General features: G+C 44.5%; 1 protein-coding gene across 2 annotated transcripts in view; it reads right to left on the minus strand.

The window, feature by feature from the left end:
- Nucleotides 1-16,070: 16,070 nt before the first annotated feature.
- The window catches only part of TMBIM6 (transmembrane BAX inhibitor motif containing 6), a 20,593-nt gene continuing 10,230 nt past the window's right edge, over nt 16,071-26,433 (minus strand). For both annotated transcript variants that reach the window (XM_040488211.1, XM_040488212.1), the window contains exons 3-10: nt 25,842-25,950; nt 22,801-22,921; nt 21,112-21,160; nt 20,908-21,005; nt 20,623-20,702; nt 20,219-20,319; nt 19,307-19,382; nt 16,071-18,097 (exon numbers count right to left, since the gene is read on the minus strand). In XM_040488211.1, coding sequence (XP_040344145.1) covers nt 18,074-18,097; nt 19,307-19,382; nt 20,219-20,319; nt 20,623-20,702; nt 20,908-21,005; nt 21,112-21,160; nt 22,801-22,921; nt 25,842-25,950 — 658 coding nt within the window. In that variant the 3' untranslated portion in view covers nt 16,071-18,073. The remainder of the gene's footprint in view (nt 18,098-19,306; nt 19,383-20,218; nt 20,320-20,622; nt 20,703-20,907; nt 21,006-21,111; nt 21,161-22,800; nt 22,922-25,841; nt 25,951-26,433) is intronic.

The raw sequence follows: 26,433 nt of genomic DNA on the forward strand, positions 1-26,433 counted from the left end.
AGGGTGCTGCTAAGGAGTGCTAGGCCCCTATGAGCCATCTCATAGCCCACATAACTATGTGTGCCCTCCATAGAGACCAAAATAGTCCATCTCAAGTAATTCTGTGGAAGGGGACATGCAAGTGAGTTAAAGACAGTCCTGGGGAATCAGTTTCTCCTTGTACTTCAAGAAAAGGGTTTGGCTAAAAGACGACTCAATCTTCACTATGGGGGAACACTTCATATCTCGGTTTGCAACATCTGCTTGCAGGATTAAGGTGACCTCACTATTTTCTCCGTGAACAATGGGTGAATGTTTGTCTTACCATTGTGTGTGACCCTCTCTGCTGAATTTCCCAAACAGAGGAAACCAAAACTGCCAGGCCCCCTTTTATCCCCCCAAACAGCACCAGAGCATCAGCAAAAGACTGATAAGGTTTCAGGTTCCACCTCTCTGGGCACCCTGCCTTTTACAGGAAATGTCCTAAAATGTTAACAGGTTTTCTCTGGGTTGCCAAGAGTTTCTATTGCTAGCTTTTCTACAAATGGTGTGTTTTGTTTTCTTCATAAAAAAAAAAGTTTTAAAAAAGAAACAGTCACGCTCCGCAGCAAACTCTAGATACACACACCCATTCTGTAATCCTGTGTGAGTTAAATCAAATATAGAATTTTTTTTTTTTAAGACAAGTGAATTTGAAGTAAATATAGGTGAGCGTTTCTATGACCTTGGGGTGGGGAAGAACTTTTAAAAATCTTTTTTATAGGGGCACCTGGATTTATCACTCAGAGAGTGATAAAGAATAAACTATAGAGAGTGTTTGACTTTGGCTCAGGTCATGATCTCACGGTTAATGAGTTCAAGCCCTGCATTCGGTTCTGTGCTAACAGCTCAGAGCCTGGAGCCTGCTTCAGATTCTGTGTCTCCCTCTCTCTCTGCCCCTCCCCTGCTCACGCTGTCTCTCTCTCAAAAATAAATAAACATTAAAAAAAATTGTTTAAATCTTTTTTTATAATTATTAAAGACATACAAATTATAAAAGTGCATGTTCACACTTTTTTCTTTTTTTTTTTTAAAGGAATTGAAGTTGAATAGAATGTTATATACAAGGAAGAAACGTCTCTTTCATACTCCAATCCCAACCTCACTCCCCAGACAGAACCCAGGTTGATTGGTAATCTTTTAAAATAATTTTTGTGTGTTTTTTAAAAATGTTTATTTATTTATTTTGAGAGAGAGAGAGCACAAGTACAAGCTGGGGAGGGGCAGAGAGAGAGGGGGAGAGAGAGAGAATCCCAAGCAGGCTCCATACTGTCAGTACGCAGAGCCCCTTGTGGGGCTTGAACTCACAAACCGTGAAATCATGACCTGAACTGAAGTTGGACACTTAACCAACTGAACCACCCAGGCACTCCGCAAATCATATTTTAGATGTGTGCACACACTTTCATATATAGAGTGTGTTTATGCTGACCTTTTATTAGACAATGAGATTATTGTATTGTGACTGATCTGCTTCTTTTAGCATTTAGTAATATGCCTTGGAGATCTTTCCAAAGCCCATGAATCTCCATTACCATACATGGCCTTCCATTGTATGGAAGTGCCTTGTTAATTTGTGTTCCCATGACAAGCAGTGCTGCAGTGAATATTGCATCTGTGTCTTTGGCCATTTGTGTGTTTTCATAAGATAAATTCTCACAAACGGAATTGCTAGGTCATAGCATAGGCTTAATTTAAATTTTTCATAGATATTAACAAATTGCATTTCTCTAACAATGTATAAGTGGGACTATCTTCTACATGATTCAGTATTAGCACACTTTTTATTCTTAGCCAATCTGGTCAGAGTAAGCGATCATGTAGACAGTCTTGTAGCCCAATGTTAGGGACTTTGACTTCTACTCAGGGTGAAATGGGGAGCCATTAGAGGGTGATAAAGAATAAACTATAGAGGGCAAGTATGGAAGCAGACCAGTAAGGGGCCTCTTGGGTAACTCCAATGATAGATGGTGGTGACCTGTTCCAGGGTGGCGGCACTATAGATAATAAAACCTGCTAATGTAATTGACGTGAAGAAAGGAGAAGAGCCAAGGGTAACTCCAAGGTTTTTGGAGCAATTGGTAGGAAGAAATTGTCACTAACTGATAAGGGGGAGGATAAATAGAGCAGACTTCAGGGAGGGAAGATCAGGAGTTAAGTGTTGGCCATGTTAAATTTGAGATGTCTATTGGACAACATCCAATGGAAAATGTGGAGTAAGCAATTGGGTATACAAGTCCAGAGTTTAGAAAAGAAGCCTGGGCTAGAGATATAAATTAATAAGTCATAAACATATGGATGTTATTTAAAGCCAGGGGACTGGATGAGATCAACGAGGGAGTAAGAAGAGGAAAGGTCTGAGTCCTAAATCCTGGGATATTTCATTTCTTTAGAGGTCAATGGGAATGAGGAGAGATCACACAAGAGGCAGTAAAGACAGTAGTACCAAGAAAATGTGGGGTTCTGGAATACCAGTGAAGCAAATGTTTCAAGGGGCACGTGGGTGGCTCAGTTAGTTAAGTGTCCGACTTCAGCTCAGGTCATGATCTCATGGTTCATGAGTTCGAGCCCACATCGGGCTATGTGCTGATAGCTCAGAGCCTGGATCCTGCTTCAGATTCTGTCTCCCTTTCTCTCTGCTCCTTCCCCCTCATGCTCTGTCTCTTTCTCTCAGAAATAAACATTAAAGAAAATTTAAAAAAAAAAAAAAGAAAAGAAAATGTTTCAAGAAAGATTAATCAGTGTCAAATTCTGCTGACACACCAAGATGAGGATTGAAAATTGTTTTTTCAGGGTGCCTGGTGGCTCAGTCAGTTAAGCGTCCAACTCTTGGTTCTGACTCAGGTCATGATCTCATGGTTTGTGAGTTGGAGCCCCGCATTGGGCTCCACGCTGATGGTGCAGAGCCTGCCTGGGATTCTCTCTCTCTCTCTCTCTCTCTCTCTCTCTCTCTCCCCATCCTGCACACTGTCGCAAAATAAATAAACTTAAAAAAAAAGAAAAAGAAAATTGTTTTTTTCAATTTAGCAATATGGAAGTCACTGGTGACCTTAGCAAGAGCATTAGTGGAAATGAAAGCTGCTTGGAGCAGTTCAAGAAAAAACAGGAAAGGAAGGATTGGAGTATAGACAACTCTTGTAAGAAGTAGTGAAGAGAACGGGAGAGGAGAGTGGAGTCAAGAGTGCAATTTTTTAAGTCTTATTTTTGAAACTATTTCAAACTTACGCAAATGTTTCCAGTACAGTACAAAAAACTCTCTTCTCCCAAACTATTTGAAAGTTACCAATTTGATGCTTCATCACCCAATACTTGACTATAGATTTCCTACAAACAAGGGCATTCTCTTATATACCCTCGTACCATCATCAAAATCAGGAATTAAGATATGATAATCTAATCCCCAGACCACATCCGAGTTTCACCAGTTGTCCCAATAATGTCTTTTATACCCAGTTCAACAGTCACATATGGCTTTTAATCATATTCTTTTTTTTTTTTAATGTTTATTTTGAATGAGAGAGAGAGAGAGAATGAGTGGGGAACAAGCAGAGAGAGAAGAGAGAATCCCAAGCAGGCTCTGCACTGTCAGCATAGAGCTGGACACAGGCCTCTATCTCACAAACTGTGAGATCATGACCTGAGCTGAAATCAAGAGTCTGATGTTAACTGAGTCACCGAGGCACCCCAGTCATATTTCTTTAGTGTCCTTCAAACTGGAACAAACTTCAGTCTGTCCTTAACCTTGGGACCTGGCTTTTTTTTTTTTAACTTTACAGGCCATTATTTTCATTTACCTCATTACTAAGGATGTTCACAGTCATTACTTAAGTTGGTATTTGCCCAACTTCTTCACTGTACATTTACAATTTTTCCCTATATACTTAATAAGAATCTAGCAGGGAGGTACTTTGAAACTGTGTAAATCGTTCATTTTCGTCAAACTGTCTCTTTATTCATTTGTTTATATCTGTATGGACTCATGACTTCCTATTTTATTCAATGGTTTGTAAGCCATTACTGTCATCATTTACTCTGGTGCTCAAAATGTCCATGATTTGGCCAGTAGGAGCCCCTTTAGGCTGGCTTCCTTCTCTTTGACAAACGCCCGTCATTCTTTGAGGATGTACTTTCTGGCACAATGTGGTCGAGATTCATCTTGGACTTTCCCCAACCCAGCCTTGGAACCAGCCATTTTTCCAAAGGACCCTGGTTTCTTTTGGTGGGGAATGATATTTAGAAACCAAGATCTGGAGGGGCACCTGGGTGGCTCAATTTGTTAAGCGTCCGATTCTTATTTCAGCTCAGGGCATGACCTCATGGTTTGTGAGTTCAAGCCCCACATTGGGCTCTGCACTGTCAGCATAGAGTCTGATTGGGATTCTCTCTCTCCCTCTCCCTCTTTCCCCCCAAAATAAATAAACTTCAAACAAACAAACAAACAAACAAACAAACCAAGACCTGGAGGCTGGGTATGCTCATTGCTACTGGGGAGTTGCAGCTCCTAAGCCCTAAGAAAGGATTTCTTTTTTTCTTTTCTTTTCTTTCTTTTTTTTTTTAATTTTTTTTTAATGTTTATTTTTGAGACAGGGGGAGACAGAGTGCGAGTGGGGGAGGGGCAGACAGAGGGAGACACAGAATCTGAAACAGGCTCCAGGCTCTGAGCTGTAAGCACAGAGCCTGATGCGGGGCTTGAACCCACGGACCGTGAGATCATGACCTGGGTCGAAGTCGGACGCTACCGACTAAGCCACCCAGGTGCCCCCCTTTCTTTCTTTTTAGTGGGGTTATTTATTTTAAGTAATTGCTACATCCAATGTGGGGCTTGAACTCATGTCCCATGTTCTTCTGACTGAGCCAGCCAGGCACCTTTAAGAGAGGAATTCTTAAAGATAGAAGAAATTAAAGCATTTTCTTATACTTATGGGAAAGATAAAACAGAGAAAATTTGATGATCCCGCAAGAGAGAAAAGGGAATTGTTGGGCTCTAGAGCATGAGTGGCCCTAAGCAGCATCCACAGGTACAGGAGGGAGGAAGGCACAGAAGCAGTTGGGTGTATGAGGGTCTATTTTATAGAAGTACTCTTCTGGGGTGCTTGGGTGGCTCCGTTAGCTAAGAGTTCAACTTCAGCTCAGGTTACAGTCTCGCTGTTCAAGAGTTTGAGCCCTGCCTCGGGCTCTGTGTTGACAGCTCAGAGCCTGGAGACTGCTCCTGATTCTGTGTCTCCCTCTCTCTCTCTCTGCCCCTCCTCCACTCATGCTGTCTCTTTTTCTCTCTCTCAAAATTAAATAAACATTTAAAAATGTAAAAAAAAAAAAAGAAGTCTTCTAATGGCTTTTATTTTCTCAAGAAAATAATCAAGGTCATCAGTTAAGAGGAAGGATGGGAAAAGAAGTGCTGGAGATTTGAGAAGAGAAGATATAGTATGAGTAGCCACGTGGAAGGTCAAGAGTGAATACTCTAGGGAACACAGTAGGGGTATCGAGCAGCATGAAGGGTCCACTTGAGGTGACTAGGAATGTAAAGTGAGACTTATTAACACAAACATGTGGGGGTCTTTCTCCTATCATGTTAGGTACAGAATAGGCAGGATTATCGTTTCTCGTCCTTTTGGCTAAGATCAAGTGCAGAATAGGCAGGATCAGCCAGGGCGGCCAATTCACCAAATGAATACAAAATAGGAAAGAGAGAGGCCAGGGGACTGAAGGTGTATGCAAGGGAGTGATTCTACTAGTTGGTTGTGGGCTTTACATGGGTGAAAGAGGGAAGAGGGAATGATAAAGGAGAGAGGCATGGTGGAGATGTGATCAGTAGATTGCTGGTCTTGCCGAGACCACGGGAATTTTGGAGATAGGGCACTAGAGGAATGAGTTGGGAAGAAATGAGGTGATGATCAGAGGGTGGAAAGCATGAGATTGAGACGATAGGAGGTGTTATGGGTTGAATTGTGACCCCCTCAAAAAATGTTGACGTCCTAACCCCTGGTACCTCAGAATGTGACCTTACTTGGAGATAGAGACTTTACAGAGATAATCAAGTTAAATTGAAGTCATTTGGGTGACCCATAATCCAATATGACTGGTGTCCTTATAAAAAGTGGAAAGTCAGACACAAGGACAGGTAGCACACGGGGAGAGGCCATGTGAAGATGCAGGCAGAGGTCATGCTGGTGCACCCACAGGCCAAGGAAGGCCAGCGACGGGCAGCAAACCACCAGAAGTTAGGAGAGGGGTCTGAAGGGAACAGATGCTCCCTCACAGTCCTCAAGGAGAAACGAAGGGGTGCCTGGGTGGCTCAGTCGGTTGAGCGTCCGACTCCAGCTCAGGTCATGATCTCGCGGTCTGTGAGTTCGAGCCCCGCGTCGGGCTCCGTGCTGACAGCTCAGAGCCTGGAGCCTGTTTCAGATTCTGTGTCTCCCTCTCTCTCTGCCCCTCCCCCGCTCATGCTCTGTCTCTCTATCTGTCAAAAATAAATAAACATAAGAAAAAAAGTTTAAGCTTTAAAAAAAAAAAAAAAAAAAGAAGAAGAAGAAGAAACCAAGCCTGAGGGCACCTTGATCTCAGACTTCCAGCCTCCAGAACTGTGAGGCAATACACTTCTGCTGTTCAAGCCACCCAGTCGGTGGTACTTTGTTACAGCAGCCCTGGGACACTAATGCAGAGGGGTAGCAGTCACCGGTAATGACGAAGACCAGAAAATGACCACGGAGTGGGTAATTCAGATAGGGTCGGGCCAGGTCCTTGGAGGAGAAGAGATCATGGAACTCTCTATGTGGACACTGAAATCTCTAAGCATTAGGACAGAATTAGGATCAGAGGGGATGACCGTGAGGCAGGAGCCAAAGCCTTCAAGAAATGAGAGGAAATAACCGAGGGAGTGTAGATGAGTAGAAAAGGGAGGCATAGCAGGTGGTATAGTCTGTCGAGAGGAGATTCAAAGCTGAGGGACTTTAGGGTATGAAAGCAGCACAGAAGAGCAAGGAAGACACCTGCCCACCCTTTGGCCTGGTGACACATGAGCTGAAGGAGAGAGAGCAGTGTCCTCAGGGAGAGGTGGCAGGGCAGAGGGACCCTTCACAGGGGCTATGTCCAGAGGGAGCTTGCTGATGGGGAGCACTGAGCTCTAGAGGGACCAGGGGAAGGGTTTTAGGAGATGGGAACAGAGCAGGGCATGTGCAGGGTTAGGAGAATCAGAGCGTGGGAGATGAGGGATCATCACACGCCAGGGGGAACAGTTACAAAATATCGTGGCCACGTTTATCAGCTTACCACAATCCAATGTGCACCATTTGTACCTTTTGAACTTCACAGCATGTGCACGGGGAATGTGGTAAAGAATGTGGAATGGTCACTGCAGATAGAGAAGAGGGGTTGGGCTAAGGACAGGTCAAGGATTTTCAAGCGAGGCTGGAGCCCAGTGGAGGCTGAAGGGCAGGAATGTCTAGTGGCACCAACCTACAGGATCGTGGAATTTTTGTGGCTTCTATTTCGTTTCTTGCTGGGGTGCAGAGGCCTGGTTCTAAGCCTAGTGAAGGAAGATTGTGGGATTTGTGCAAGGGTGGGTTTTGCTGATGAGGGCGTTGAGGTGGCTGGTGAGGTCATCCACACAGGCTCCAGCTTAAGCAATAATAATAATATATCAGAGCAAGCATCATTCACAGCGTGCCAGGGACTGTTCTAAGTGCTATCCGTATCAATTCAGTTACCCTCGCGGGCATTACTGTTATCCCCACTTTAATATGAATGAGAGTGTGAGGCTCAGAGAGCTCAAGTAAGCCGTCCAAGTTCAAAGCCTGTCTGTGGAAGAGCTGTGATTCCAACGAGGCAGTTCAGCCCGATCAGGGCGACAGAGGGAGGAGCTGAAAGGAGCAGAAAAACCGCGGAAGGGTGAAGGGGCAGGGCTGGGGTTTGGGTGCAACCACAGCGCAGGGGAGAGGCAGAGGAAGTGAGAGCGGGACCCATGTGTGGTTGTGGTCTGAGAGCGGAAGGGTAGACTTTTACAATCCGGTGCAGCTGGCTGAGGTGAGGTAGAGGTGAAAGTCCCTGCAGAACTGGGAGATTTGGGGAACCGGGGAGCAGGGTGGTCCAGGTGGAGGGTCATCCACGGGACACTGAAGTGTCCCAAAGTGACACGGACATGAAGGGAGAGGACACCTGGAGACAGGACTCTGATAAATACGGAGACTGCTTCCTGCAGCAGAGTGGGTAGGCAGGGAAGAGCCTGGGCAGAGGGCCACTGGGGCCTCAGGTGGCAGAAGCCATCAGGAAATCGGGGTTGTCACTGCCTCGTGTGGAAGGCAACAGGGTAGCACCCGGGGTCTTCTCTAAGGCAGGAACACTCCAAGGAGTTATTTTAAAATTACAAAATTAAGTTTGCCGCGTATTTTCTTGGCGATTCTTTGTACTCCAAAAAATCACTTCCCGCAGAACCGTTGGAAAATATATTGCCACCAGGTGGTGCAATGGCAGCGGCGCCCCTCTGAGAGCTTCGCAGGCCTGAATTGCCACCCGGTGGTGAGAAGAGGAAATGCAGGGAGGCTTTATTTGCGACCGACACACCAAATCAGCTGCCATCTTCCCACGCCCTCACGAGTTGCGCAAAGTACAGAGAGTATGAGTATGTGGACTTGGACCTCCCCTCTCATGGCTTCATTTCCTCATCCACCCACACTGCTTTTTATACAACAAACGCTTGTTGGGCTCCTAGTGGGTGTGAAGCACTGAGCTAGATACCAGGGACCCAGAGGGGAATGTGACATGTCCCAGCCCTCGGGACTCACAATTCTAGTGGGTGATGCCAAACGGTCACTGGGTGATCACAGGACAACGTGGGCAGTGCTGCAACAGAGCGCACCCAGGTGCTATGGAGGCTCCAGAAGGGGCTCTAACCCAGTCTTTCTAGATGAGGCGGTAACAGGACCAACACCTGCAGGGTGGGATTAACTGAGCCACGGAAGGTGGCGGTGAGAGTTCTAGGCAGAAAAATTTAAATGCCAAAGCCTAGCAGCGAGCGATCAAATGGAACATTCCAGCATAAAGATGAATGTATTATGGCTGGAACCTACAGAGACTGTTGCCTGCAGGAGAGTGGGGAGGCACGGAAGAGTCTGGGCAGAGGGCCACTGGGGCGTAAGATGGCATCTGAAAGTTGAGAGGACATAGGTAAGCAGGAGATTTGAGTATACATTGAGAAGTTTGGACTTTATCTTGACAGCCAAGATGTACCATTGAAAAGTCCGGGGTTTACCCTCAGAGAGATCTGTCTAGAAATAGTGTGTGGAGTGGACTGGAGAGACCCCAGGCTGGGGGCTGGGGGCTGGGGCCAGTGAGGAGGCTGGAACAGTAACCCAGGCAAGAACCTAGGGCCTGAAACTAGGCAGCATTTGTTTTATTGAAAAGCCGTGGACAGGGGCGCCTGGGTGGCGCAGTCGGTTAAGCGTCCGACTTCAGCCAGGTCACGATCTCGCGGTCCGTGAGTTTGAGCCCCGCGTCCGGCTCTGGGCTGATGGCTCAGAGCCTGGAGCCTGTTTCTGATTCTGTGTCTCCCTCTCTCTCTGCCCCTCCCTCGTTCATGCTCTGTCTCTCTCTGTCCCAAAAATAAATAAACGTTGAAAAAAAAAAAAAGAAAAGCCATGGACAGATTGAAAAGGTTTCCATATGCTCCTTACATATGAGGTTCCTGGGGTTCCATTGGGCTTGCTCATTCTTCATGAAATATTGCTTTTGAGATCCCTCCAGGTTGTTGTATATATCTATGGCCTATTCCTTTTTATTGCAGAGGAGTATTCCATTTTATGGATATACCACAGTTTATCCATTCGCCTGTTGAAGGATATTTGGATTGTTCCCAGGTTTGGCTTACTACAAATAAAGCTTCTCTGAACATTCACATACAGGTTTTTGTGTGAATGCAAATTTTTATTTTTCTAGGATAAACACCCAGTAGTGCAATTAATTGCTGGGTTGTATGGTTAGTATGTGTTTAATTTTATGAGAAACTGCCAAGCTGTTTTCCAGAAGTTCACGTACCATTTTATTTTATTTTTTTAATTTTTTTAATGTTTATTTATTTTTGAGGCAGAGAGAGACAGAGCATGGGCGGCAGAGGGGTAGAGAGAGAGAGGGAAACACAGAATGTGAAGCAGGCTCCAGGCTCTGAGCTGTCAGCACAGAGCCCGACGCGGGGCTCGAACTCATGAACTGTGAGATCATGACCTGAGCTGAAGTCGGATGCCCAACCGACTGAGCCACCCCAGGCGTCCCATAAACATACCATTTTAACTTGACCTCTGGCAATGTATGATGGCTCCCGCTGCCCCACATTCTTCCCAGTACTTGGTATTATCACTGTATATGGTTTTTTTTTTTTTAATTTTTGTCTTTCTGGCATGGGTACAGAGGTGTTTCCTTTTTGCTTTAGTTTGCATTTGCTTAATATCTAGTTATATTTAACATCTTTTCACGTGCTTATTTGCTATTTGTGTATCTTTGGTGAAGCGTCTGTTCAAAGAGCTGGTTCACTTTTATTTTAAAATGTGCCGAGTCATCCACATCTCCATCTCTACCTTCTCTCCTGAACTTCAGATTGAGATGCAAATGTCTCCTGCCATCTTCATGGAAGTGCCCCACCGCCACAATCTCACGCGGAAAGCCAAAACTGCCATCCCGCAGGAGTCCTGGGCCTCCCCAGTGGAAGAGCTAACACTTAGAGGGTTTACTATGTGCTAAGCACTGTTCTGAGTGCTTTACATGTTTTAACTAACTTAATACAATTACCCTTATAGGTAGTACTGTTTTTACCTTCATCTTCACACATGGGAGACGAGGCACAGAAAGGCTGAGTAACTCACCCAAGCTTGCACAGCTGGCAAGTGGCCGGTATGTCCATCCAGCTCCCAGAGTCGCTCTTGATTCTTCTTTCTCACCTCCCCATGTCTGTTCAATCACTGAGACCTGTATATTTTTACCTTCTGAATATTTTACTTCCATTGCCTTTCTTATAACCCTTATAACTACTGCTCTGTTGCAGCCATCTTTTCTCTTGCCTGGACCATTGAAAGTACCTTTTTTTTTTTTTTTTTTTTTTTTTTAAGGTAATCTCTACACCCAACGTAGGGCTCAAACTCACAACTCCAAGATCAAGAGTCACATGCTCCCCACACTGAGCCAGCCAGGTGCCCCGTAAGTACTTTTTAAAAAACATAACTTTAGGGGCGCCTGGGTGGCGCAGTCGGTTAAGCGTCCGACTTCAGCCAGGTCACGATCTTGCGGTCCGTGAGTTCGAGCCCCGCGTCAGGCTCTAGGCTGATGGCTCAGAGCCTGGAGCCTGTTTCCGATTCTGTGTCTCCCTCTCTCTCTGCCCCTCCCCCATTCATGCTCTGTCTCTCTCTGTCCCAAAAATAAATAAACGTTGAAAAAAAAAAAATTTAAAAAACATAACTTTTTATGGGGCACCTGGGCAGCTCAGCCGGTTAAGCATTGGACTTCAGCTCTGGTTATGATCTCGTGGTTCATGAACACAAACCCCATTTCAGGTGCTCCCCGCTTTTCTCTCTCTCCTTCTCTCTCTGCCCCTCACTCGCACCCTCTCTCTCTCAAATAAAATAAAATAAAATAAACTTTTATTATAGAAAATTTCAGCAATATGAAAATCTAGAGAATAGTACAGTGAATATGTTCATTGCCACAACCAATATAAACTCATGACCATTTGCTTTATCTATACATCCACTCTCTGCTACCGCTTAACTGCATTATTTGGAAGCAAATCTCAGGCGGCATGTTAATGCATCTATAAATATTTCAGTATGCATCTCTAAAACAACTTTCAAATAACATTCTTCGCATTACGCATTCATAATATTTCTTTGTATCATTATCTAATCAGTATTTATATTAGTTATCTGTTGCTGTGTAACTTAGAGGTTTAAAACAATAATAAACATTTATTATTGCTCAGTTTGTTGGAAATCCGGGAGCAGATGAACGAAGTGGTTCTGGATCAGCGTCTCATGAGATGGCAGTCACCTGGAAGTCTGACAGGTACTGGAGAATCTGCTTTCCATGTGGCTCATCTACACAGGCTGGCAGGTCAGTGCTGGCTTTTGGCAGGGGCACAGGTCCTCACCACAAGGGCTCTCTACGGGCAGCTTGAATGGCCTCAGAACCTTGTCCGGTTTCCCCCAGAGCAAGGATCCAAGGAGGAAGCTACAAAACCTTTCCTGACCCAGCTTTGTAAGTCACACACCCGTCTACACTATTCCATTGGTCACATGGGCCAACCTGCTTCGTTGTGAGAGGGTGTGAATACTGGGAGGCCAGGATCTTAGGGGACCATCCTGGAGAACGGTAACCACAAGTTCAAACTGCCCCACTTGCCTGTCTCTCTCTCATTTACAACTGGTTTATTTAAATCAGGATCCATCCTTGCATTTTGTCAATATGGCTCATAAGTCTTACTCTCTGGGTTCCTTTTCCTCTTGTTTTTTCATTCTATTCTTGTTTCTTTGCCTTTTAAGTTTATTTTGAGAGAGAGCACAAGTGGGGGAGGGGCAGAGAGAAAGGGAGAGAGAATCCCAAGCAGGACCCATGCTGTCAGTGCAGAGTCGGAGGGGCTGGAACTCACGGACCGTGAGTGACCTAAGCCAAAATCAAGAGTCTGCCGCTTAACTGACTAAGCCACCCAGGCGCGCTCTGCCTTTTTTTTTTTTTTTTTAAAGAAGCCATGTTGTTTGTCCTTAGAGTTTTACATTTACTGGATTTTTCCTGCTTGCATCCCCATGATGTCATTTAACATCATGTCATTTAACATAGTCCTCTGATTCATGTCTTTCCTGTAAACTTGTACTTAGATCCAGAACAATATGATTTGGATTTTTTTTTTTTTTTTTTTTTTTTTTTTTTTTTTTTTTTGCTTTTGCAAGAAAGCTTCAGCAGTAGTGCTGTTGACTTCCAGCAGGAGGCATATAATGTCAGGTTGTTTTTTGGTTTTTTTTAATGTTTATTTTTGAGAGAGAGAGCACACATGTGGGAGAGGCAGAGAGAGAGGGAGACACAGAATCCAAAGCAGGCTCCAGACTCCAAGCTGTCAGCACAGAACCCGACATGGGGTTCGAACCTATGAACCGTGAGATCACGAGCCGAAGTTGGACGCTTAACCAACAGTGCCACCCAGGTGCCCCTGGTTGTCTCTCTTCATATGATGTTGAAGCTGTCGATTATTATTGCCTAGCTTAATTATTTCATTAGAGGTTTACAAAATAGTGATAAATTAACTCTACCATTATCTATTAGCTGGAATATCTCTATAGAGAGAAATTTTCACTTTTTGATTACCCTGAAGTACAGTTAATACAGAAAAGATAAATGCTTCTTTCCCTTTATTAACAAGTATTCAGAAGTCACTTATTTCTAACATCCTTCAAAGGTGACCAATATTTTATTTTTAAAAATTTTTTCCCACTATTTTAAAAATATCATCATGAACTTAGAGATTTAAAAAATTTGATTTTGATCCATTGCACTTGTAATTCAATACATTGCACTTGCACTGATGCTCAGATGATCCTATCGTTAGCCAGGAGGAACCTCTTCGGGTTAGCCCCTGCATCCTTGTCAATTATACCAGCCATCTTTTATAGCTTCTTTACTTCCTGCCATAGCATTATGTTCCAGGTGCATCTTGCACATCTACAGACGTCTCAGCACCACTTGCCCCAGGAGCTCTGGTTCTTTTTAATGGGAAATGAGAAAGACCACAATCTGGGTGTTAGAGTGTCTTTGCCTTTCAGCTGCACCCAACCCCGTCCTCCAATCACCCGAGCTGTAAAAATGCAAATCTGACCACTCCCTTGCTCAAAGTCCTTCCTGTTGTCCTCAGGACCAAGCCAGTTCTAAGCACATCAGGTCCTCAGTCACTGTTTCCCTGTTTGCCCCTCACTCCCACTTCCTAGCAGTCTCTTTAAACTTCAAAACCCAGCAGAGGGGTGCCTGGGTGGCTCAGTCACTTAAGCGTCAGTCTTTGGCCTAGATCATGATCTCCTGGTTCATAGTTCAAGCCTGCTATTGGGCTCTCAGCTGTCAGCACAGCCAATTTGGGATCATCTGTCCCCGCCCCCCGCCCGCCCCTTACCTGCTCGTGCTCGCGCTCTCTCTCCTCTCTCAAACAAAAATTAACCAAAACGGGGGCGCCCAGGTGGCTCAGTCGGTTAAGCGGCCGACTTCGGCTCAGGTCACGATCTCGCGGTCCGTGAGTTCGAGCCCCGCATCGGGCTCTGTGCTGACAGCTCAGCCTGGAGCCTGTTTCAGATTCTGTGTCTCCCTCTCTCTCTGACCCTCCCCCGTTCATGCTCTCTGTCTCAAAAATAAGTAAACGTTAAAAAAAAAAGAAATTAACCAAAACACAGCAGAACCTAACACGTTGCTGGTCCAGCACCTCCCCAGGCTGAGTCACACTCCTGGACCTGTTCTCATACTAACCCTTCCACTTGGAAACATCCAGTCCTCCTTTGCCTGTCTTAACCTCACCAACTGTCTCATATTAAATCAATCTTGGAGCTTCGGCTTTAGCTCAGGTGTCATCTCCAAAACACTTACCTGAACAGCCAGGCAGGGAGGTCTCCCACTATTGTCTCATGGTCACTGTGCTTACACCCGTGTAAGCACATAACTAACGTCTCCGTGTAACTCTCCTCGCTGCTCGGCCATGAAGGACTAAAAAGCAGTTACTGCCCTATCCATCTTTACCTCTGGTCAAGGGGGACCAGTACATGGCCTGCTGCCTAGCGGGTGCCCTCATCCAATCACCTGCAGGCAGGGCAGATGTTCTCTTGCCAGGGAACACATCCTTCCACTTCTGCCCTCCACCAGTGCCTTCTTCACTGTAGGTCAGGCCTGCAGTTCCACTAGGCATGGACTGAGCTATGCATTCATCTCTCCTGTCTGATCTGTATTTGGTGGGTTTGCTGGGGGGAAGACTAAAAGGGAGCTCACGCTCCTACTCTGGTGATGATTGGGGATGGGGATCCCCTTCTCCACCCCAAACAGCTGGAGCCCTAGCCAGGATGAAGGTCAGGATGGGAAGGATAACATCAGCCAGGAGGCACTAACACGGTGTAGTGTTGCCTATACAGAGCACCAATGAAGAGCCAGGGGCTCTGGAGACAGCCTGCTGTCATGACCCTGGAAGCTATTGATCATATGTGGTAAATATACCACCTTCTTAGGCTATTGGGAGTAGTGAACAAAACACGCAAAGCATTTTGCAGTGCTTGATTTATCGTTAAGCACTACGCTGTGCCTTGTAGATAAAGGCAACACCCCCCAAATAGTAATGCTTTAAAAAGTATTTGACACTGGAGTTTTTCAGAGTCTGCAAGACAGAAACGGTTGAGAACTTAAGGCATACTTTCCAAGTCAGGGAAAGTGGCTAACCTTGGCTGGGATGGGGGTATGGGGGATCCAAGAGGTCAACTGCGTATAACTTGAACCAGTCAGGGTTAACAGATCCTAAGAGGAAGCTTCTGTGTCTACAAAGTACACAGTAACCAGAGAGCAAGCATGCCAAAATGGCATAACCTGATTGTAATGCAAACAGGTTTATAATCTCATAAACTCTGAGAACAAGGATTTTTATATTTTTCACTGATGAAAATTTTCCTAGCACCTACAATAGAGCCTGGCCATAGCAGGTGACCAAAGACGTGCAGAATGAGTAGATCATGATGCCTTTCCCATTTATGCATCACCAAATTCCAAAGGTTGGCATTCACTAGAGCCATGTAGCTGCTACCACAAAGCACCTAAAGGCTGGGGAGGGGGAGGACTGGAAAAGGGCCCGGGCTATATATTGGACAGGAAATTCCCAACATTTGTAGCAAGCTGGAGCTACAGAATGGGAGGCCTAACGGGGGTCCCTGTTTCTTTATTTACCAGTCTGCTAAGTCTAGAGCAGAAACTTGAAATCTGTTCCACTCCCAGGCCCCACTCAGCAAGTCAGACAGTACCCAAGCCCATGTTCAGCTGTGGCCTTGAACGTAACACACAGTTACACCAGGAAAGGTTAAGGAATTTTCTTTATTTTTTTTACAAATTAAGACTATGTTGATTTCATATATTTCTGAATCAAAAACACCTTTGTCTTCACAGTATGAGTTAGAGAATGCAGCCTGAGCTGAAAACCAAGGAACTAGAAAAGAAAGTGATAATTACAGTGATTACTGTATTAAAAACCTGTTAGACATTTTCTTTAAAAGTAGTTTTTTATATCTTGTCATTCTTGGCACTGTTTCTAAAGAAAAACTCCTTTATCCCAAGCAAAAAAGCAAAAGAGGTGGAGTTTGGCTTCAAGAGATGTAACTCAGATTCTCAGGCCTAGCAGAGAATCAACAAATTTATGGAGAGTGCTACTGGGGCGGGGGGGTAATGGGAAGGAAGTCCCTTTAGTAAGTTCTCAAGCCAGAGGCTGGAGGCGGCAGCTAAATCAGAGGGCAGCATCCTCTGCAGAAGCAAGCCATTCTGGGCAGCATGGCACTCTAGGAATACCAACACCCCGGGAACAAATCTTTTCACGGGGTGGCCTGGGGATGCGGTGCCCTGCGAACCAGCAGCCACCGGGTCAAACTGCGTGCTGGTTGTGAACAGGGAGAGCCAAAAGTGGTATCATCCTGGCAGTGGACTCCTGATGGCTCAGTCCCCCTTACACTGAGGCCCTGTGAGTAGCCAGGGTCACACCTGCTCTCCAGGCTGCCTGCCCTTCTGTGCCCGCTGATTGTGGCAGCTCCCTGGGAAAGAGCTGGTGATCCCCATTGGTATCGCACTCCCTCACTCACAACCACAAAGCTGAAGGGAATTAGAGGTGTTGCAGGTTTGATCACCTAGTCCCCACCCGGAAGGCTACAGATTTCTGGGAACAGGTGAACAGCCCAAAAACTAAAGTGCATCTGTAAAATGAATGTTTATCTACTGCCCCGAATCTCTGGCCTGACATTATTGGCGTCCAGGCGGAAGACAGAAATGCACTGGACTGTCATGAATGCTGCCTAAGTCATCACCACCCAGTTCTGCTGATCTGAACAAAGAACCATTCAGTTAGCAGCGATTTTCTCCCCCACTGCCCCAAACAGGTCCTTATCTAGGTCTGCCTGGCAGAATTAGTTTACAATTACCCCCAGGCTCAACCATGCTCCTTCCCTATCCTTCCTCTCCTGGGATCTTCAATCAAAGTCACTGTGGTGGAAGCCACTCAACAACTAAGGTGATGACCAAAATAAAGATGGGAAGTTAGGGAATTCTATGCTCTATCTTGCCATACATAACCAGCCTTTTCATAAATGTCTGACAAGAATCAGTCTTTCCTTTGTATTGAAATCCTCCCTCCTCACGGATAGAAACAGGCAGATTCCCCAACGGTCAGACAAGGGATGGGGAATAGGAACACATAAATCCACACTCCTTTTAGGATAGCAAGGCAGAGAGATGTGTTTGTCAGACCAGCAACAGCTTGGGCAGCTCAGAGGAAGCAAAGCATCCACCAGGAGAGGCTCTTCATTTTCTTTGTAGGTGTTGACAGAAGCTCAGATACAGTGAGCCTGGGTAAAAAAAAACGGGACCACCAAACTCCTTTCCAATGGGAAACACACTGCCTAGTCCCACAGGAACTGTGCACAAACCAAACGATGCTGAGCAAAGGGCTGAGGCGGCTCTACCAGTTCAGGTGCACCTGGCGAAGTCTGGCTGGAAAGTGGACTCCTGGAGTTTGCTCTGCTGTGGGTCCCACTCCTCGTCATGGTGACCGGCTGCCTGAGCAGAGGAAGAGGCTAGGACTGGGCTGGGCAGAAAAGGGAGTGGGGAAGAACCCCAGGAATACGAAGCCAAACTCCAAACTATATTCTGCTAATCAGTTTTTTGATCAAAAAATTCAAAGTAGAGAAAACCACAAAGTACAAAAGCTTTTCTGATGCTTTTCATTATCACAGAACACACCACCTGTAATGTGTGCGAAGAGGAAATGAGGGGTGGAGGGACAGGAGGTCAAACTGGACAAGGCTGGAAGGTCATTTCACTTCTTCTCTTTCTTCTTGTCCTAGAAATGGAGAAAAATCGCCCAATTAATTTTCGGCATCTGGCATTCAAGCTAAAACTCTTGAGGGAGCCAATACCTGGCTACCTTCGGTTAGAGACTGGAAGGGAACAAGACCATAAAAAGAGAGGAGAAATGCTTCCTCCGTGAGGGAGGAACTGGATCTTAACCATCTTCCACTGGTGGTCCCTCAAGTTGCTGACAGACCTGACAGGAGTAAAAGTTAAGCAGCTGTCCCCGCTTCCACTCCAAGAGCACCCAGCTGGGCCACCTGACCACTCCTGGCTTACTCATAACTACCACAGCTCGGATCTCATCCAGTGAAAGCTGCAGACTGGCAGTCCACCCCAAAATAACTCCAACAAGAGGCCAAGACCAACTTTCCATTAAGCCAGAGAAGCATAAATCCTGGGCACAAACCAACGCCCAGAAATGATCTAGTCCAGTGAACACGTCATTCAATCCTCGGTGGAAGCCCAGTGTATTAAACAAATGAAAGTTGAGTTGCTTTGCCTAAAACCTGCTTGGAGCTCAGTCTAGTCGCCACACAAATAAGACAGAGCCACCAATCCCACCTACTCATCTGTTTCCACCAGCATCACACTGTCTCCTGTTTCCTAGTAAGATCTGTAAAAAAAAAAAAACACCTCATGATTTCATTTGTTCCCCTACTGCCGGAGGAGACTATGTATGGCACTCACTAACCATATACAGAATGCTTCTCTGGAAACAAGACTAACAACCGGATAAAACTGGTCTACTTCTGACACACATTTATAAAAGCTGATTGCCAAGATTAAACAAATTCCCTAGAATATCTTTTCCTGAGTCATAACCATCTTCACAGCCTTTAAATTCTTTATATAGTAGACTGTTTCTTGGTGCCACTGAAGCCCTTTTCTCATTTGATACTAATCTCAGAGATCTGTTTTTTTGTTTAAGTTTTGTTACTTTTAAGTAATCACTACACCCAATGTGAGGCTCAAATTTACAACCCTGAGGTCAAGAGTCCCACACTAGGGATCCTCCACCCCCACCCTCCCCTTTTTTAAGGGAGTTGTTTTACTTGTTCCTTTTTCTCCTTTGGCTAAAGACTTCTGGTGGCCTTACAGTTAACCTGGACCTACACACTTCAAGTTTTCAAATTTGAAGTATACATAGATGCTGAGTTCAGGAGCCATTCTCTCATCTTCAGGTGGTAGGCTGACTAACCTTCTCATTCATAGCCAGGATCATCATAAGTTTTCTGAAGAGAGTAATGAAATCTAAGAAGAGGTCAACGCAGTGCCTGAAACAGAAGAACCAGATTATAAGTTGGCATTTCCCACCTTCCTTTATCCACAGTCCACAGAGGTGCAGGACATGAAAACCCTGTGTCTACCCCACAAGTGAGCTTCACCGAACCACCAACTAAGTAAAACTCTGGTGTCTGAGATCCTTTACAACTCAACAAAGCCATGCAGCACAGGGAAAAAAAAAACTCAGCTTTAGACTCTGCAGGGGCCTATATCTGAACCCTGAACTACCATTAACTAGTTAAGAAACTCTGAGAGGATTACTACGTTAAAAAAAAAATGTATATATTAAGAATGTGTTTCTTCTTCTCATGGTTAAAGGTTTAAAAAATACAAAAATAGGGGTGCCTGGGTGGCTCAGTCGGTTAAGCGTCCGACTTTGGCTCAGGTCATATCTCCCAGTTCGTGGGTTCAAGCCCTGCATTGGGACTCTGTGTTGACAGTTCTGAGCCTGGAGCCTGTTTCAGATTTTGTGTCTCCTCTCTCTCTGCCCCTCCCCTGCTTGCTCTCGCTCTCTCAAAAATAAACAAACGTTAAAAAAAATACAAAAATATAGAGCAAAAGGTGAAGAAAGATCCCTTTCCCTGTCCTATGCCTTAAAAGTAAGGATAATTAAATGCGTATTATTAATTCAATTTTTAAAAGATCTGAGGTCTTTCAGGAATTGAGGGAGACTATGCTATTTGGTATACAGTTCCAAAAGCATGGGTATCCGACCATATACACTCCCGGAGGCTGGCCACTTAAGTTCAGATAGGGCCACCTAGTCCACTTTTAACCCTACTCACGGGGACAGAAAGGGAGGCGTTAAAGACCAGTTTTCACTCACCAGATATAATCCTTATCTCCATTTTCAGCTTTTTCAATAATGAGTTGAGTATCAAAAAGGACGAAGCCACACATGACCACCAGCCCCACATACAGGTTTGCCTAACACAAGAAGAATGAGATGGGTGACTATGTGGTAGATGCCACAGAGGAAAAAACCAGCTGTACCTCTTTCTGGCTCTTGGCAATTTGAAAGTACAACAAATGCTAAGCCTAATGAATGACATTAACATTCATGGGAACAGAAGTCTATGGTGGAAACCACATGGCTTCCCTAGGCACAATTCTTCACTGCCCAATGAAAGTGAGCTTTCTGGAAGGTTCTAAGTCCACCTTGCTTTAGGGTGAAGCAAGAAAAAGAAGCGCAAGGCAAATGGCTGCTGGAAGTTATATGTAAAGTCTCACCTGGAAAAGCCAAATGGATCCAAAGAAAAGATTCCCCAGGGAAGACAAGAGCATCAGGCTCATGGCTGACATCAAGACACCTACAAGAGAGGACAAAATGCCGTCCTGGGAAAAGCCAAAGCAAAGTAAGGCAACCTCATTAAAGCTATTCCTTACGTTTCCCCCCAAATTAAGACTTTCAATTTCAACCCAACAGTCACAAGAAGTTGGAGGGTAGGCAAAGAGTCCCAGTGAGAATTCCGGCTAAAGCGGAGACCCTCTCTCTGTTTTTCAGTCTGCACTTACCTCCCAGAAAGAGATAGCTGCGGCGCCTGGCATAGAGTGCACTCAGGGTGAAGCAGGTGAAGATCATTGCTGTGCCCATGAAGGCGGTGGGAAGAATGCTGTTAGAGGAAAAGACCATTAGACTGAGGGCTACAGGTCTGCAAACCTATTTAGAAAGCGTATCTGCAATGATAAAAAGACATAAGATGCTACTAAAATAGTTACCTGGGATTGATGGCAATGCACAACTCCAGAGCAGGGCCCAGGCCAACTCCTAGAAAACAAAAAGCCCCAGAACACAGTATTACCATCAACTCCTGAAGAGGACCCTTGTGCAAAAGTTGACCATCAAAAGTGCAGACATGCCCTACTCTTAAAAAACAAACATGTGGGGGCGCCTGGGTGGCGCAGTCGGTTAAGCGTCCGACTTCAGCCAGGTCACGATCTCGCGATCCGTGAGTTCGAGCCCCGCGTCAGGCTCTGGGCTGATGGCTCGGAGCCTGGAGCCTGTTTCCGATTCTGTGTCTCCCTCTCTCTCTGCCCCTCCCCCGTTCATGCTCTGTCTCTCTCTGTCCCAAAAATAAATAAACGTTGAAAAAAAAAGCAAAAAAAAAAAAAACAAAAAAAACAAAAAAACAAACATGTGTACTAAAGTAATTAAATCTCTCTCTTCTCCATCTTCCTTGTTTTCCAGAGAACATATACTTGACTGAGTTATTTATAGACACAGCTACAAAACTGTCCTCTTAGCTGAAAATCTTGGATGACCCAGGATGAATACGGATTAGGAAAAATGAAGCAGGCATATCAAACATTTTTGAGCTAGGGGCACCTGGGTGGCTGAGTCAGCTGAGCAACTGACTCTTGATTTCGGCTCAGGTCATGATCTCAGTTTGTGGGTTCGAGCCCCCCATCAGGCTCTGGGCTAATTCTCAGTCCCCCTCCCTCTCTCAAAATAAATGAATAAACATTAAACAAAAAATAAGTTAAAAAAAAATTTTTTTTTTTTTTAGTTAAACTGTAAGCCTGCAATACTCTGAAGAGGAGTGATGTGAGACTAGAATGTAGGCCAGATCAGGAATCAGAAGAGAAGGATCAAGAGCAAACCAGTGCCTTGTGGCCAGCAACCTGTAGTCTTTCAGGGCTGACTCCTTTTATAGAAAAGGCCAGACCGGTTCTGCGGGTGGACACTGGCCAAGAGGAGGGTGCAGTGGCAACCTGTTCCAACCCCAACGTTTCCTCTACTCTTGCTACACTCTCTCCTTCTGATAATTCCACCCCTTAATGCCTTCACAAACTAGCTTTCCCTATTTAAAAAAATCCTAATTTCTAAATCCCTTCCCTTCTACTTCAACACTATACAGACACGCTCAAAATGAGTTGTACTGAGTCAAATGCTGCTTCGCAAATATTTTTACTATGTAGCTTGAGTCCTGTTTCCTTTAATAATAATTGCAGAAGAGCTGTGCTTTTAACTGTTTTCTTGAGAATTAGCAATGTGCTCTGTAGGATGGCTCTCAATGTACGACTTTAATTAACTGTCAGCAAAGTTCAGAATTGATGGTCACAGGAGGGACGAGTTGCCAGTGTTGAGTCCACTGTCAGGCTTAGTTATGCTACCTAAGCTCTTGAATCTCATTCATTCACACACATAAATGCTTATTTTGGGATACAAAAGTGTGTGTAAGTCACAGTCAGTAGTCACAAAGAGCTTATCCTCTGGATGGGAAAGCAAGATGTACCTCTTTGAATTAAGAAAGCAATACAAGACAAAATACACTCAAATACAAGACTGAGTAGTACAGAGTGCCAGTTGAGGTCAACGAGAATACACACAAATCTTGGGCCTTAGTCTAAAGAGATACTAGATACAGTACCCACTCCCACCCCAAATTAGCCCAGTCCTTACCATACCTGTAAGGAAAGCAAATCCAGCAAGAAGTCCCAGTCTTTTTTGCTCAGTTTCACGGCTATGAGGTGTTGCCATCAGCCAAATCATCAACCCCAGAGAGCCCAAGGCAGAGAGCAGGCCAGCCTGTCAGATCCAGAGTCAATAATTAAATACTTGAAAATATCAAATGTATTCTGGAGGAGACCTTATTGGGATCAAATATTCATCTGAACTTCCTAATACTGGCTTCTAACCTGGAGGAAGTGGAAAAGGCAGAGAGGGGTAAGGAGAAACCAGAAGGCTTACAAGACGGGATTAGGTGTGTTATGGTGGGTGTTAGAGGCTCTTCTGACCTGGGTAGTCTATCAGCCACAACTACCTGAGGCAAACTGTGATTCTTGCCCAAGAAAAAGATCATGTGACAAGTGCTTGAAGCACATTCAAATCTGTAGGACAAGTAGAAATGACCTCTTTTTGATCACTTTAAAACACACACACAGGGGCACCTGGGTGGCTCAGTCAGTTGAGCATCTGACTTCAGTTCAGGTCATGATCTCACAGCTTGTGGGTTCGAGCCCCACATCAGGCTCTGTGCCGTCAGCTTCAGAGTCTGCTTCTGTGTCTCCCTCTCTTCCTACCCCTCCCCTGCTCATACTCTGCCTCAGAAATAAACATTAAAAAATTAAAACAACAACAACAACAACACACACACACACACACACACAGGGGTGCCAGGGTGGCTCAGCTGGTTAAGCATCTGACTTTGGCTCATGTCATGATCTCTCAGTTCCTGAGTTCAAGCCCCACATGAAACTGTCTGCTCTCAGCACAGAGCCCACTTTGGATTCTCTGTCTCTCCCTCTCTCTGCTCCTCCCCAGCTTGTTCTTTCTCTTTCTCTCTCTCAATATGAATAAATAAACTTTAAAACACATACACACAAACATATATACCTATACAGAGAAAAAAGACTGAGAGGGTGCTACAAACTGGATTTTTATGTCTCCCCAAAATTCATGTTTAACTTTTAACCCCCAATGTGCTGGTATTTTGAGAGGTGGGGGTCTTTGGAAGGTGATTAGGTCATGAGGGTGGAGACTTCATTAGTGCCCTTATAACAGAGATCCCAGAGAGCTCCTTGCCTCTTCCGCTGTGTGGAGACACAGCAAGAAAACGGTTATTTACACAGGAAGCAGGTCCTCACCACATAACATATCTGCTGGTGCCATAATCTTGGACTTCCAGCCTCCCAAACTGTGAAAAGTGTTTGCTGTTTAAGCTACTCAGTCTATGGTATTCTGTTAGAGCAGTCTGAATGGAGTGAGACCAAGGTTAAGAACTAAAATGTCAACAGTTATTTCTGGGTGATAGGATTAAGGAGTTTTTATTTCTTTCTCATCACTAGTCTGTTTTCCAAATTCTCTACAATGAACATGCATTAATTTTGTAAGAAGATAAAAAATTCTTTAAAAAATCCAAGTGGGAAAAGCCAGGCACTAGAAAAAGAGGAAAATAATTAAGGAGGTATGTGCAGACTAAAGTTCCTTTCTTCCTTTAAAGGTATAGCTGATCCTCGTTTTTCTCATAGTTATGCTCTATAAAGTTACTGTGAACAATGAATTAATGAATACTGAACAAATGCTCCTGAGGAAAATAAAGGGTTAGATTCTCACGTACCTCTGGTTATGTTTTCTTCAACTGAACAATACATGTTTTACGTGTGTTTATGTTTAAGGACACTTTATTTGATATATACTGTTGATTCATTAACCTTGAATTCATGGCCAACAGCACTACAACTCGTGCCCGAACAAGCTTATTTAACACATATTTTCCCCATAAGACACATCACAGTCTTAGTGAACTTTTTTTTTGCACTTAGGAACATCTTTTGCACTTAGGAACACTAGACAGCACTCTAGCACTATGCTTGGGGTCCACTTTAAACACTGACATCACCATCAAAATTACAAAAATGCAAAAAACGTGGCACTACACAGACCAACAAAAAGGATCCTTGTTTATAGTACAAGAGCTTGAAACAGGGCAGTGTGTTGCCTCATTCAACCTCAGCTGGAACACATGAGATATGCAACTCAAATTGTCTGCGGTTCTGCTTATGACTGCAAATGTCTGTAAAAGCACTGTGAGTACTAATTTTAGGCTTACAAACACATTTTAGCAAGTAGATAAATTCATAAATACGGAATACATGAATAATGAGGATAACTGCATTTTAACATTACTTAAAAAAAACAAACCAAAAAACCCAACACACAACCAGAAGCCAAAATGGCTACTCTTGCCTAGAAGGTGGAGTATGTTTTAGTCTAAACTCCAGGGACCAAAGTCTTATCCTTTGAGTATCTAGAGTAATTTTTCACACAACCTCTGCCAGGAGATGCCTGAGCATAGGGACAGTTCTCAGTAGTGGCAAATGCCAACACAGACACACCCCCTGTACTTACACTAAAAAGGACACTTGGAAAGGACAAGTCTTGGTTAGTGAGAACTTCAAACTTTTTGGTTATTCCTCAACTGTCCCATTTATTCTAACTGGCCAAACCCCAGGTCTCTTTCAACACAGGAAAGTGAGTTGCTGCAGGTTTTTACTCAACCATGCAGACATAAGAGCATCAGAGAATAAAATAGGTCAAATCCTCCAAGGTCTCAACCCTGCCTCTCCTGATAAGCAATCAGTGTGTTGCATGTAAGAACTCCAGTTACAGGCAAAAAAGAGGAAGAACGAAGGAAAAGATAAAAAGGCTACCATGCAAACCCCAGCAGTCATGTCATGTCACTAGTTATAGTGTCAGGGTCTTACACGTCAGCTGCCCATCATTCAGTGTCCAGGTTATGACATCCTGTTTTCAGTTTCTAGAGAGGGCACAGCTGCCAAAAAATTTAAATGGCTCTGCACGTCCTTATTTACCAGCTAGCTCTGGCTGATTCAGATAACAAACTACAGAAAAGGATTAAGGAGGGATACAGGCCTGCACCATCCTGCTGAGCTGGTTTCAACCTAATGCAATTTGTGCCACAGCAACTGGGAGACACTACTCTTACCTGAAGGAAATGAGTGACCACATGGACATAGGCCCCCGCAGCCGCCACAAACATACAGAGGGCAAAACTGGCATAGACCTTCTTCAGGTGCTGCTGTGTCGAGGGGGTTCTAGGAAAGAATGTTAAACAGCCATCATTCTAGGACCAATCTCATTTCTAAGCTAATAATCATTTCTCTCTCTTCTTCCCAGGGCATATGTATAAGTTATAATAAAGAAAGAATGATTTGAAAATAGGTTAACTGAGAATCTTAAATGCTGGGGAGGAGCCAAAGGCCCCAAATTATGAACAATCAGTATCCAAACTAGAATAACTAAATGGTTTTTCAATGACCACACAACAGCCCTTAGAATTGGGGTGCTTTTACTGATGAATGGATAAAGAAATTGTGGTTTATATACACAATGGAATACTACGTGGCAATGAGAAAGAATGAAATATGGCCCTTTGTAGCAACGTGGATGGAACTGGAGAGTGTTATGCTAAGTGAAACAAGCCATACAGAGAAAGACAGATACCATATGTTTTCACTCTTATGCGGATCCCGAGAAACTTAACAGAAACCCATGGGGGAGGGGAAGAAAAAAAAAAA

The sequence above is a fragment of the Herpailurus yagouaroundi genome, unplaced genomic scaffold (genome assembly GCF_014898765.1).
Source record: "Herpailurus yagouaroundi ecotype Mexico unplaced genomic scaffold, PumYag 166, whole genome shotgun sequence".
NCBI classification, from domain to species: domain Eukaryota; kingdom Metazoa; phylum Chordata; class Mammalia; order Carnivora; family Felidae; genus Herpailurus; species Herpailurus yagouaroundi.